General features: G+C 39.8%; 2 protein-coding genes across 3 annotated transcripts; one reads left to right on the top strand and one right to left on the bottom strand.

The window, feature by feature from the left end:
- LOC140244913 (leukocyte elastase inhibitor-like) lies at window positions 1–3,967 on the bottom strand. Its single transcript, XM_072324522.1, has 2 exons — window positions 3,949–3,967; window positions 1–1,217 (listed from the first exon to the last, which is right to left on the bottom strand). The coding sequence occupies exons 1-2, from the start codon at window positions 3,965–3,967 to the stop codon at window positions 1–3; spliced, it is 1,236 nt and encodes a 411-aa protein (XP_072180623.1).
- Window positions 3,968–7,146: 3,179 nt separating this feature from the next.
- On the top strand, window positions 7,147–10,607 carry LOC140244250 (leukocyte elastase inhibitor-like). 2 transcript variants are annotated; one of them, XM_072323886.1, is made up of 2 exons: window positions 7,147–7,259; window positions 8,440–10,607. In XM_072323886.1, the coding sequence occupies exon 2, from the start codon at window positions 8,472–8,474 to the stop codon at window positions 9,666–9,668; it is 1,197 nt and encodes a 398-aa protein (XP_072179987.1). In that variant the 5' UTR covers window positions 7,147–7,259; window positions 8,440–8,471; the 3' UTR covers window positions 9,669–10,607. The 2 variants fall into 2 exon arrangements, with proteins under 2 accessions (XP_072179987.1, XP_072179986.1); XM_072323885.1 differs by lacking the exon at window positions 7,147–7,259 and adding an exon at window positions 7,666–7,724.
- The last annotated feature ends 2,669 nt before the right edge of the window (window positions 10,608–13,276 follow it).

The following is a 13,276-nucleotide window of genomic DNA, read 5'->3' as shown; positions in this document are numbered from 1 at the left end:
TCACAGTTCATCTTTTATCACACGACTGTCGTGAGGAGGGTCGACCATTCTACCCAAGAACAATATGGTCCCGGTACGTCGGTCCCTGATGAAGAACATGAAGGGATAGGTAAATTTCAGCTGGTACGGCCTCGTGGTCCTCCCGGGTGGAGGGGTGGCCACACCGGCCCCACTTCCCTTCTCGTCGACCTCCAGAGAAGCCTTGTGCAACATCTTTGAGAGGTACAGTGACTGCTCAGAAGTGATGCCCTCAAAGTTGGCACTGGTAGAGCTGAACGGGTCGGCCACGCCCATCGAGGCTAGTGTCGATGACAGGTCAAATGTGTCGTCGAGACTGAACTTGGGGAACTCCACGAAGGCCCTCTCCGACAAAAGATCTTCGTACCAGAAATCAAGAGCATCCTCGTCGAACACGTTCTCCACGCTGGTGAGCCCATCGGGTTTCCATGGCAACACTGCCATCATGCTAAGGTCGCCGTTCTCGTAGGGTAGTTCCAGGACAAAACACTTCCGGGTCTTGTCGTCCGTCATTTCATACCAGCCATTCTGCTTCATCATCCGCATGTGTATTGTCTCGTGGGAAACCTTGAAGAGAGACGTCTCCATGACTTCAGGATCAAATGCCCTGTCCCACTTGCCCTTGAAGTACATTGCGTTGACATATACCAGCCCCGCTAAACCAGCGAGAACTTGATGGGAAACCAGATCTGAGACTTTGCCCTCTGTCCGTTTGGAGACCCAGTTGTTGATCACTTTCGCCAATTCAGGATCATCAAAGCTGTCCACTTTCTGGACATTGGTGTCATACACGTCTTCAGCCTTCTTCAAGAATTCCTGCGAAAATTCTGCTCCAGTTTTGCCGAGTAGCTTGCTGGCACTTCTCAAGAGGTAATCGCCGGTGGATTTGTAGAGGGCGGAGTTGAGTTTCGCAAAGGACTCGTGCCGCTTCATTTCATCCACCGACTTCAAACCGAGCACTTCGACGATCTGTGAGGAGGACGCCCCTTTTGTTCCGCTCTCCAAGAGACTGAGCGCAGAGGCAACGCCCAGAGGAGAGAAGAACAGGTTTTTGCCTTCATTTCCGGCTCTCAGTGTTTGATAGAGATGAATGGCGAAGGCGTTGCTGGCCCGTGCAAGCTTCTGCAAGTCTTCTGGCACTTGTTCTGAAGATACCCTTTGCGGTAAAACGGATGCCAACACGAGAACGATCATAAACCCTGTAATACGGACAGCAAAAGAAAACAATGATTGAAGAGTACAGGAACTTCATTCCCATTCGTCACAAGCACTTCGCCATACAGTGAAAACCCGTCAAACTGTCCTGTCTAAAATGCTCATTCGATTGAGAATCTTTTTTTTTTTTTTTAAGTGAACTGTAACATGACACCCGAACAATGTTTGGAATAACAATTTACATCATAAATCAAATTAAAACAAAACAAAAACTGGGTGACAGTAAAATTTCAGCACACGTGATAATAGTCGGTATATATAGAATCACTGACGATCTCATAAGTGCCCATTGTGGTGTGAACAGTGAAAACGTCATTATAAATGCCATTTCATACCATAAAAGATCAATGATTTTTTTTTAATGAGTACTGTATTGCTCTTCATCGATATTGCCGTATCAAGACGTTACAAATATGGCGGTCTAGGCATTAGTATGTTAGGGGAAGGGCGGCTCGTGACTACAATATGTATCCATCTCGCCTCCTCTCTATGCTACCTTCTTGGGTAAGCGGATGTGACAACAATAATCTAACGTCTAGCATGGTGTCTATTAGTATGAGTCCTATCTATCATAGATTCATATCGCATTCTAAATGGATATTTAACGTTGAACTTTCTCAGCCATAATATCATTACATTGTACCATTTGGCAGGGTGTTCGTGCAAAGAAGTTGTCAATACAGTTTTAATTGGTAATCGTGGAAAGGGTATATGCTTTGTACATTTCTTTTGATTATCAACAGGTCAGAATGGCGTTTCCTCTCTCGCACGTCTTCAGTTGATATATAGATGTAACTATCATACTCCGGAAGATACATGTATCTGTATCTATAAGAAGGCCTATGTTCGCTTTATGAACCCAAGAAATTAAGAAAGGAGAGCCAATGTCAACTAGTGTTTTTATGCCTCCGCCACGAAGTGGTGCCGGAGGCATTATGTTTTCGGGTTGTCCGTCCGTCCGTCCTTCCGTCCGTCAGTAATGAATTTTGTGGACAAGGTAACTATCGAAACCTGTAGGGGTATCCTAATGAAACTTGGCATGTATGTGTATTAGGGGGTGAAGTTGTGCCTATCAACTTTTGGGTGCACATGGTCAAGGTCAAAGGTCAAAAGGTCAAGGTCAAATACATAAAATTTCACTATTTCCACCATATCTATTGAATGCCTGAAGATATTTTCTTGAAACTTAGTGTATGCATGTATTACCCAATTAAGATTCTCTGGTGAAAGTTTGGGTCATGAGGTCAAAGGTCAAAGGTCAAAAGGTCAAAAGGTCAGGGTAAAATACATAAAATTTCACTATTTCCACCATATCTATTGAATGCCTGGAGAGATTTTCTTGAAACTTAGTGTATACATGTATTACCCAATTAAGATTCTCTGGTGCAAGTTTGGGTCATGAGGTCAAAGGTCAAAGGTCAAAAGGTCAAGTAAACATATTAAAACTTCTTTTTTTTTCTCTGTACCTTCGAAAATTGTTCAAGGTATCTTCATGGAACATAGTATATACATGTACTGACTGGAAGTGATTATCTAGAGAATGTAGGGTTCATGGGGTCAAAGGTCAGGGGTCAAAGGTCAAGGGCAAGACTTCAAAATTTTACTATTACCCTCATATTAATGCAATGCCAGCAGGGTTATTTTTTTACACTTGGTGTATGCGTGTGTAACCTAATAGAAATTCTCTGAAAAGTTTTTTTTTTCTTTTTGCCTCAAAGGTCAAAAGGTCAAAGATTAAGTGAAAGTGCTGAACTAACTTTTTCCTCCATATCTCGGAAGTGGCTCAAGTTACCTTGAAACTTAGTACATATTATGCATGTTCTACCTGAAAGTAATTATCTTATGAATTTTAGGGTCAAGGGCCAGATGAAAATGGTAACAATTTACTATTCAATTCAGAAATTGCACTTTTTCTCCACACCTGTACCTTGAAAATTACTCAATGCCTAAATGTGTGAATGGGTCAAAGTCGAGTTAAAGTCCTTAAATCCCTAGATACATGCTCTCCTATTCATCCAATTAAACCTACGTCAAGGAAGGTGAACATTCAACACATTTGTGACAAACTTGTCATTCCATTATTTTGCCAATTTTGTGAAAATGTAATCACACAGTGTCCACATGTACTATCTAGACCTATTGGGAAAATCATGCATTATGGCGGAGGCATACCAGTCGCCAAAGCGACATTTCTAGTTTTTTTATATTTGTAAACATTGTTCTATATATGTCAACTAGTGTTTCTCTTTTTATTTGTAAACATTGTCCAATATACGTGACATTTGTTTTAGAGCTAGAAGTTATTGCCATTATTTCTGTCCAACGTCAAATTATGATACTGATGCTTTGGAAATTCCGTAGAAATCTAAATCAATTCATACAAGTTTCAAGACTTCTCATGGCGTCCCTTCACCTACAAAGTGCATCAAAATCAAATTCACCATAATAATTATACGTTACACTGATTAGATAATCGCTACACGCATATATGCTTCACGATGAAAAAGCATGCAAGATAAGATATATTATAATTTACTTCGCAACATCGTTGGCCAATTTCTCCTTGGCGTATTTTACTGGTGAACATGGACAAATTCTGTGCTATAACATCAGACGACACGCCTGGACCAAACTGTGGAAAAGGCACATACTTATATCTTGAATTTTGCTGGATCATCTGGTTCGCTTGTATTTTTTGCCTTTCAACAAGCTTACCTTTGAAGTGCAAATCCATGGCGATCGAAGACCTCTGGTATTGCGATGGGAAGTTCTGAAGTAGATATGTTATCCCTCGCAGTGTGGATTCCCAGAATCCTTGTAGGCCTACTTCTCCACCAGTTCAATCTCCGACTTGAACAGAGCTCGAACAGAGCTTTAAACTAAACTCGGAGTGTATACACTCCGAGTGTTTCACCGTGAAAAATACTGAGTTTGCTTTGATATAAAATGGTAATGGAGTTCATGCCAATGAAAAGACTGCCCTGCCTCATTGATAGTGTGCAGGTGTGTATGGGCGATGACTGTACATGGTTTTATGTACACGTGTCCCACCTGAAGTTCTACTGTGACCACAATCTCGCGGAGCAAGTTATTGTTAAAAGCCGGTCTGCCGTGACAGAACAATATGGAAGAATGCTATATCAATTCCAATAGCAAATATTGGGTGTGGGCAGGAGTGATTTCATTTTTCCCCTTATCAATGTCGAGTCGTACATTGCAAACATCAATCTTTCACTGAGGTATATTCTTCGATAAAAAAAAAATCAAAGCCAGGTTTCTTCAAAGTCTGTACTTCAAGCCTTCATTTTAATGATCACACTAGAACCTTTAAATTTCAGAACACGCTCAAGATGACTGTAACATAAAATCAAACAAACAGAATCAGAAAATCGGACTTGTTTGTAAAATTTGTTTCGAATGCACAGAATTTTTTAATACTAGCAAATCTTCAGTTAATTTATAGTCACGAAGCTGAATGGTTATCGATAAAAGTCCAGTAACCTGTTAAATACTTGAGGATAACGAAATGTTGCACACACACACACACACACACACACTGGAAACACACACACACACACACACACACACACACACACACACACACACACACATATATATATATATATATATATATATATATATATATATATATATATATATATATAAACATGTTGCGAATTCACGTATTGGCTCCAATATAACGAAGAATCAAGAAATAAACTAGTAATGCATTATTTCGCCAATAAGAATGAGTTTATTGAGCAACTCAAATTTTCGGTGGCCTCCACCTTCTTCAGGAGTCTCGACGTCGACTGCGATATCAGATATATTTCGTTACAATCCTAAATGAGAGCAAGGTGGTGTATACTAACGAACCTTCGAAACTATGACGAACCTATGTCGGCTTAACGAACCTTCGAAATAACGAAACTTTTTTCTTCATTACTCTCTAAAAAAAATCGAGTGAAAATACTCACTCTTAAAGGAGTGAATACAAAAAAGAGTGAATTTAGAGTGAAATTGGAGTGAATTTTAAGTGAAAATGTTCATTTTCACTCATTTTGGAGTGACCTCAGGGATCACCCAAAGATTTAGGATCATGTGCGTCAGACAGACGTTAAGTTGCTTTCGATTCCGCATCAAGTGGGGATCAAATCTTTCTAATCGCATTATCTGCGACTGCAGACTCTTTGTCAACAAATCAAAGTGCAACAAAACGTGGAAGCGTTGAGGTGCATGCAGTTTATTAGTAGGCCCCTACGTCACGTCTCGGTCCGAGAAGCTGCGACCGGGGGGAGGGAGTGGCGGTTGCATCCAGGCTTTTTGTGTTTGTTAACCCATTGAAGACTAGTACAATGTACCAAAATACTCGGGCAGTGGTCTATGGAAATGTGTGTTATAGCAAAACCAGCTCGTCCTCGAGTCAGTGGGTTAACCATAACACAAAAAGTATCCACAGGTTCCGTCCTTCGATTTTTTTTTTCAGTTCCGTGGGGGGGGGGGGGGGGGAGGTGGAAGAGGGGAGGGGGATGCATGGGGTTATCATTGATCCGCACGCCCGTGTGAGTGTCGCTTTCATCATCAACGAAACTTCTCCTATCCGATGTTGTGCTAGCAATTATTGCGAACCCATGTGTACCGTATGTCAAAAAAAAAAAATACAACGGTACCCTCCGCAAGGATAACTTTGAAAATAGTGAATCAATCCAAATACAATTTCAGGGTATGAAACCGTAACTCATTGCCCACATCTTACAGAAAACCCCATTCGATTTGCTTCAGTGGTCAAAGAGAAAGGGAGGCATTTAGATCATGTACAGGAATCCCATCCCTCCAAGTTCTGTCTATTGTGTTCACACATAATACTATCTAATGCAGTTTCAATATCATCCGAGTGCTAAATTTGGAAGAATCTCAGTCATGAAATGCTTTACAACAATCCACATTTCTCTGTGACTGCTTAACCAAATTGAATGGGGTTTTCGAGCTGCAAAATAGAGCTAAGATGTTATATTTTGAGACCCTGAAGTAGCATTTAGACGGTTTAATCATATTGGGTGTTATCAATGCGAAAACCGATTGTTTTTGTTTTGTTTTTTTACATTTTGTACAGTTAACTGACTGTTGAAATTACCAATGAAGTATTCTCCTCTGATATTTCTACAGCTATTTCTTTTCTTTGATGGAAACTCAGAAAACTAACCAAGGAGCCACAAATGCCCGCTGAGGACGAAGTCAAGGGATGCAAAATAGAGCTCCACGAGCAATGGCCCCGCCCGTGCGTGCAGAAGGGGAATTCCCGCCTGCGCGCGTTCGTTCAGAGAGCTTTCGGTCAGACTCGGGGATCAAGAGAGCACCTCCATGGCTGTACACTGTATAGCTCCATAAACCAAACCAGCCAGTGAGCTCTCTACCGTCATAATTAATGAAAATCAATTGTCAGCAGGCTCACTAGTTGCGATGTTCTCGAAACAACATAGGTTTTCAAATCGAAATGCAGCTAGTGCACAGAAATTGGTAAATGATTAATAGGCACTTACAACTAAACAAGAAGTGTAACTGGTATATTCATAATCAAACGTATAGGTTCACACACAGCTAGTGGACACGCCCCACAATTGCACAAACTTCGATGTGATGATGCTCCGCCACCTTTAGGAAAACATTAATAATTCGCCTTGTCACGTGAAAGTAAAGCCAGGTACACTCTTGCAAGAATTTACATTTTGTTCATGTAGACTTGGCATTTCCCTACAAATTTACGTAATCACTTGAAATTGGTTAGAGTTTTAAATACTATCTCCTCATGTGGTTGCTTGCTTCGGTTCCAGACAGTCCCCAGGGTAGCGTGTATGGGGAAAGGTTAAAAGTCAGGGAGGATCGAATTACACGTTCTATTCTCATACATGACATATGACATGACATCAGTGTCGGGTGATCCCCCTTCCACGTATAACAAGCCAGCACGACACGGTTGAACGGATAAGCATCTTTATATCGAATACAAGAGAGGTACAAACTGTACGGTAAGTTTTGCTGATAACATTACTTCAGCGGCAGCTTACTTTACAATAGGTAAACAATAGAGATACACGTGTACATACGGGAACGTTGATAAGCACGTCGTTTGTACGGTATGTGAATGGTTTCCTGCGCTCGGTGTTACAAACGAGACGAAAGGTCTCTCCTGTGAGGCCTGGTGTAGTGTACGTATAAAATCTCACAGTGCAGGCTGTGCACTAGGAAGAAACCATCATGTTAGTAAATTAATGTAGTTGCGATCTCTGTCTTGTCTATTAGTCGCGGCTAGCTGTCTGTAGCATATTTGTCAGCTCATATCATTACTAGCTGTGAATATCTGGAGGTATAGGGCTGACTACGGGGTGCACCGTACCGCATACAGTGATGTGAAACGGTATTTGTTTACCAGCACAACTGTGGAGTCGAATACCGCACATAAATCTTCATATCAGCCGCCATGGCTTCCCGAGGTAAGACAGAGAACTTTGCAAATAAGTATTTATTAATTTTCATGATAAGTCAGAAAAATAATTGACTTTATTTCTTTTGGTTATTTCATATCACACATATTATATTGTTGTGTTGTACATTGTACCTTCAGACGACATTACCCCACTTGAAATGTTGTGTATCAATCAATCTGAAAAGGGAGACTACAGCAGCACATCACAATTGTCAATTTGCTTCACTTTATATATCATGCAAATGAATGATAGAGTTCATAATGGTTTAACCATATAATCATCCCAACCAAGTATTCTTTCATATTTAAAAAAAAAAAAATGAATTAAAAAAAAAAAATCTTCCACTGGTATAAGAAATGATTTACTCATTTAACTTAAACTCTCTCTGTGCTGTTGTGACAGCTGTGTTCTTTGTTCTTTGTTTGAATGGTTAATGGTGGTGGTTTTTTTTTTTCTGCATCATGCTACTTGCTGGATACCTGTTATACTACTAAATTACTAGTTTTACTACTGTAGTAGGACCTACACGCTACATCATGATGTGGCATAAACTGACTCAGAATTTTACTTTTCGGGGCCGAGGCAAATCATGTTTGATCACCAGTCGGGGAAAGTGAAAAACAGCATAACAAACATTTAGAATTTAATAGTGTAAAGACAGAAAGCACTAACTCTGCCATCATTTCTAAGAACTTTTCATTTGTCATTTGTGTTTTTGCAGATTTGTTGTCTCTTCTACTGCTGTTTGTGGCCATGGAGTCAGGGGTCAAATCAACAGAAGTGTCTGATCAAGTAAAGAATCTCGCTCAGGCCAACAATGAATTCTCCGTTCATCTCTACCAGACACTTCAGGGGACACACGAAGGTCAGAATCTCTTCTTCTCCCCTCTCAGCATCTCGACGGCCCTTGCGATGACGCACCTCGGAGCGAGAGGTAACTCATTGGCACAGCTAAGTAAAGTGCTGCGCTTCGACAAGATGGAGGAGTCAAAACTGCACGATTCGTTCAGGGAACTGAACTCGCTTTTATACAAGTCTGCGGGTAGCTACGTTTTGAGGGGAGCCAACAAGCTCTACGGCAAAGCTGGGGTAAAGTTTGTGCAGGAGTTCCTCGACAGCACCAAGGCCTTCTACGGCTCTGCCTTAGAGGCAGTCGAGGATTTCACTGACCCGGCAGTACAAGCAAGGATCAATGATTGGGTATCCCAACAGACTGAGGGAAAAATCAGGGATTTGATATCTCCAGACCATGTCAACACCCTGACAAAGCTCATCCTGATCAATGCCATCTACTTCAAAGGAAAGTGGGACAAACCCTTCGAGCCAGAGGACACGGAACCGGGGACATTCAGGAAGCCGCACGAAGCAGTCCTCATGGACATGATGAGCCAGTCGGGCTGGTTCCAGATCAGTGACGACAAGACCAGGAAATGCTTTGTCCTGGAGATGCCCTATGTGGACAAGGATTTGAGCATGCTGGCAGTCTTGCCGTGGGAGACGGATGGACTCGCTAGTGTAGAGGCGCAGCTATCTCAAGAGGTCCTGGACTTCTGGGATGGCGACCTCATGCGGGAGAAGGCCGAGATCACTTTCCCAAGGTTCAAGCTTGAAGATACGTTCAGTCTGCCGGCTACGCTGGCTGCAATGGGTATGACTGATCCTTTCAGCGCTACTCTCGCCAACTTCGAGGGCATCTCGGGCGACCGCTCTCTCTTCATCTCCGAGGTGATCCACAAATCTTTCATCGAAGTTAACGAAGAGGGGAGTGAAGCAGCAGCTGCAACGGCTGTCCACATGATGGCCCGCTCTATCGCCCCAAGGCCATACGAACTAAAGTTTGACCATCCTTTCATGTTCTTGATCAGGGATCGTCGGTCTAAGGCAGTTTTGTTTATGGGTCGTATCGTTGATCCACCTCACGACAGTCAAGTACAAAGAGATGAGTTGTGACTATAATTGGGGCGTTCCTTAGAAGATCACACAGTTAAGTGCTAATGTAAGGAGGATACACAGATGTGGCTAAATTGTCGAGAATGGTGCCTTAGTTTTTTCATACAAGCCACAAAGAAAAAAAAATTCTGCTCAGAAACACTGTAAAACAAGGAATGTTCACATGCATTTTAATTTCGCGAATTTTACGAGAGCCAAGTTTCGCAAAATTAAAATGCATGCAAGAGATCTTGTCTACACTACGATATTCCATTGAATGTTAGAGGCAACTTGCGGAAATGTCATGCTGCGAATAAGGCCGTCGGCTCCCATTCACGCAAAATTTCATGCCGCAAAAATATTGTGTTTTACAGTAGATGGACATAATTAGATCTCTCTGGTTGTGTAGGTTTCCATTCTGTCATTTCCTGAAAAAATCAGCTTTTATTAGCATTCTGTGCAATTAGAAAAGTAAGAACTTACCCACTCCTTGACCAAGTGTTGTGTTCTGTTAAACTTGAGTACTGGCAATGTGTTTTAAAGTATTTTTCTTTTCTTTTCCCTTGTTCAATGTCCTTCATAAAGCTTCCTTCAAAATGCAAACTTACATGCATAATGTTTTTTCCCAAGGTAACAGGGGCAAGAGGATATTGATACTTTGTGCAATTGTACTACTGTAAACGTGGAAATTTTCGCAGTGTTGAAATTTTCGCGCATTTCGCGCAACCAGAAACTAGCGCGAAAATAAAAGTACGCGAAAATTTTTGCTTGCCATATGTTCCTGTGCGTGATGTCTTGATTCCGCGGGATTAAAAACACGTGAAACTCTTCTTACCCGGCCAAGCGCGAAAATTTAGTCACACGAAAATATCCACTTTTACAGTATGTTGATCAGCAGTCCCATCACATTTAGGATTTTTGGGTGCTAGATTCCTAGAACTTTATCCTTATGTACAAGTTTGAAACCACTGTGAGTCAACAGTCCACAGAGATCCCACTCTATGGCTATTTTACTGTACTTGGTGGGCAGTCCGTCTCAGGGCTCCCCCAGTTACAGCAGAAGAATATGCAGCATGGCCGGCGCCACGTTTTTAAAAGTGGGGGGGGGGGGGCAGTATTTTAGGTGCCACTTCCAGGTTTCATCAGCTAACAAGCCCCCCCCCCCCCCCCCAAAAAAAAAAAAAAAAACAACAACAACAACAACAACAACAAACAAACAAACAAACAAAGGTTGGTACAACTTGCAATTGTCAAAAGCTTAACAACTTTCTATCTTTTTTTTTCTGGAGCCACTTCTGGGGTAAAAAGAGTGGGAGATGCAAGTAAAATTCAAATACTGTAAAACCAGAATTGTTGTCATGCATGAAAGTTTTGCAATTTCACAAGGAGCCAAGATTTGCAATTAAGTAAAATGTATGCAAAAGTTCAACCAATTCCTGTATTGCTAGTACATGTATTATACTCATAATTTTTCACATGGTCAGCAAATTTTGAGAGTTTCGTGTTGCAAATGTTTCTGGTTTTGCAGTAATATGGAGCTGCCTCCTTTGTTTCTTATTCTAAATTTGAGTTATAAATGAGTTGAAAATGCTGTTAATTTTGCAAACTACACGTATATGCATTTTTCTCAGATTGTATGGTTATTTTTGTCCTTCAAAATAGCCAATACCAATGAAATTTTGCTCCCGCTGCCACCTTGTAATATTGATTGATCTAGCACTCTCAAAAGGGACATGATTTATACAGTACTGACAACGAATTATTTTCCACACGAACATTCGGGAATATTTCCGAATATTCGCGAATTGCACATTCGGGAATATTCGGAAATAATTGGCGCTTGGTATCCAAAGTGAAATATAGTACATAGCGCATTGCAAATGCATGAATATTCACAAATATTCGCGAATTTACGATGCGTGAATAGCGTGCACATGCACGCAATGCGCAAAAAGGCACAAACATGATTCCCGAATATGTGGAAAATAATTTGCTGTCGGTACTGTAGATATACTGTTGGCACGAGCAAGGTGATATTCGAATTGCACCTTTATAGTTTGCCTCATAAGCTGATGATACGCAATAAAAATTGAATTATAGCATTTACAGATAGATACATTACTGCCAAAAGACTGTAGATTTTTGTTTCTTTCAAGTATTATTTGATCACTAAATGCAAACATACAGTGTGTATGGCCTTGTTTAGAAACAGTCTTACATTGTATGATATCTAATTTTGTTTAATTTGTAAACAAGTTTTCCACACCCTGTGTTATGATGAGAGGAAATTTTGCTGACTGAAATATAAAAAAAAACAACAACCCAAGATTGTGACAATGGAAGATCAAGTTCAGTACACCTGTACCAGTAAGTATCTCTGGTGGTGCATTCTCGTGATTTATGTTTTGTTTTGAATTTTAAGGTACTGTGAGCTACTTTCAAACTTTGTATAAAGTCATCATATATAATGTGTGTTATTTTGTCTCTGTCTGAAGTCATGTTGATTTTTGTTTGGATTTTAGCTCATTTATGCACATAAATCATGTACATTTCATCGCTCAGTAATGATTATGTGTGAAGGTTTGCCCGCCCCCCCCCCAAAAAAAAAGAAAAAAAAAAGAGAGAGAAAGAAAGAAATGTGAACATACTACTTATTGACTGAATTAAACTGATAATGCTACAAATTTGAAAACAGATTGTGCATCGAGTGATTTGTGAAAGTCGAATAAGATCTAGGACAGAGTAATCTTAGATTTTTTAGAGCATGTACACTTCTTAGTACAAGGATATTAATAGATTTTCAAATAATGGTCAATGCATGAGTTCAGACTGTTATGTTTTTTGTTTTTTGTTTTTCGTCCATGATAGAGTATGAGACAAAGATGTACCCACAAGTAGTAGTGCACCTACACTAGGTGCACATTATAGTGGAACTGTATGCATGTGTGTCTGTGTGTATGGTATATTTTCTCTCAAAGCTAATCTGCACAACATGCTGTTTATCAAGAGCAAGTTTACAGTTTATGATCACCCTTTGCTGCTCTAGTTACTTTGTTCTGATGGAATAAGCCAGTTCAGGGTTCCACTTTGCACATGAGAAGGAAAAGGTCATTTGTACCAACAGGACATGTTGGTTCTTAAATTCACTGAAATAAGCATCTGTCATGTAATGATTATTCATGTAATCCTTATAAATGCTGCTTGCCAGCAAAAGTGGTATCTGGTACTATAGATTAAAAAAAAACCATATATATAATATATGTATATATATATATATATATATATATATATATATATATATATATATATATATATATATATATATATATATATATATATATATATATATATTATGTATATGTATATGTATATATATATTATGTATATGTATATATATATTATATATATACATATATATATAATATATATATATATATATATATATATATATATATATATATATATATATATATATATATATATATATATATGTTTGATGCAGTGATACAGTCAATGCAAATTAATTGCATCATAATTCTCAAATGTCAATTGACAGATCATTCTGGCCACCTTTTCTACACAAAGTCATCTTTTGTTTGAACATGATCGATGAATTCAATAAATTGTTA

The sequence above is a fragment of the Diadema setosum genome, chromosome 21 (assembly GCF_964275005.1).
Source record: "Diadema setosum chromosome 21, eeDiaSeto1, whole genome shotgun sequence".
Lineage (NCBI taxonomy): Eukaryota > Metazoa > Echinodermata > Echinoidea > Diadematoida > Diadematidae > Diadema > Diadema setosum.
This window is presented reverse-complemented; position numbering and strand designations above follow the sequence as displayed.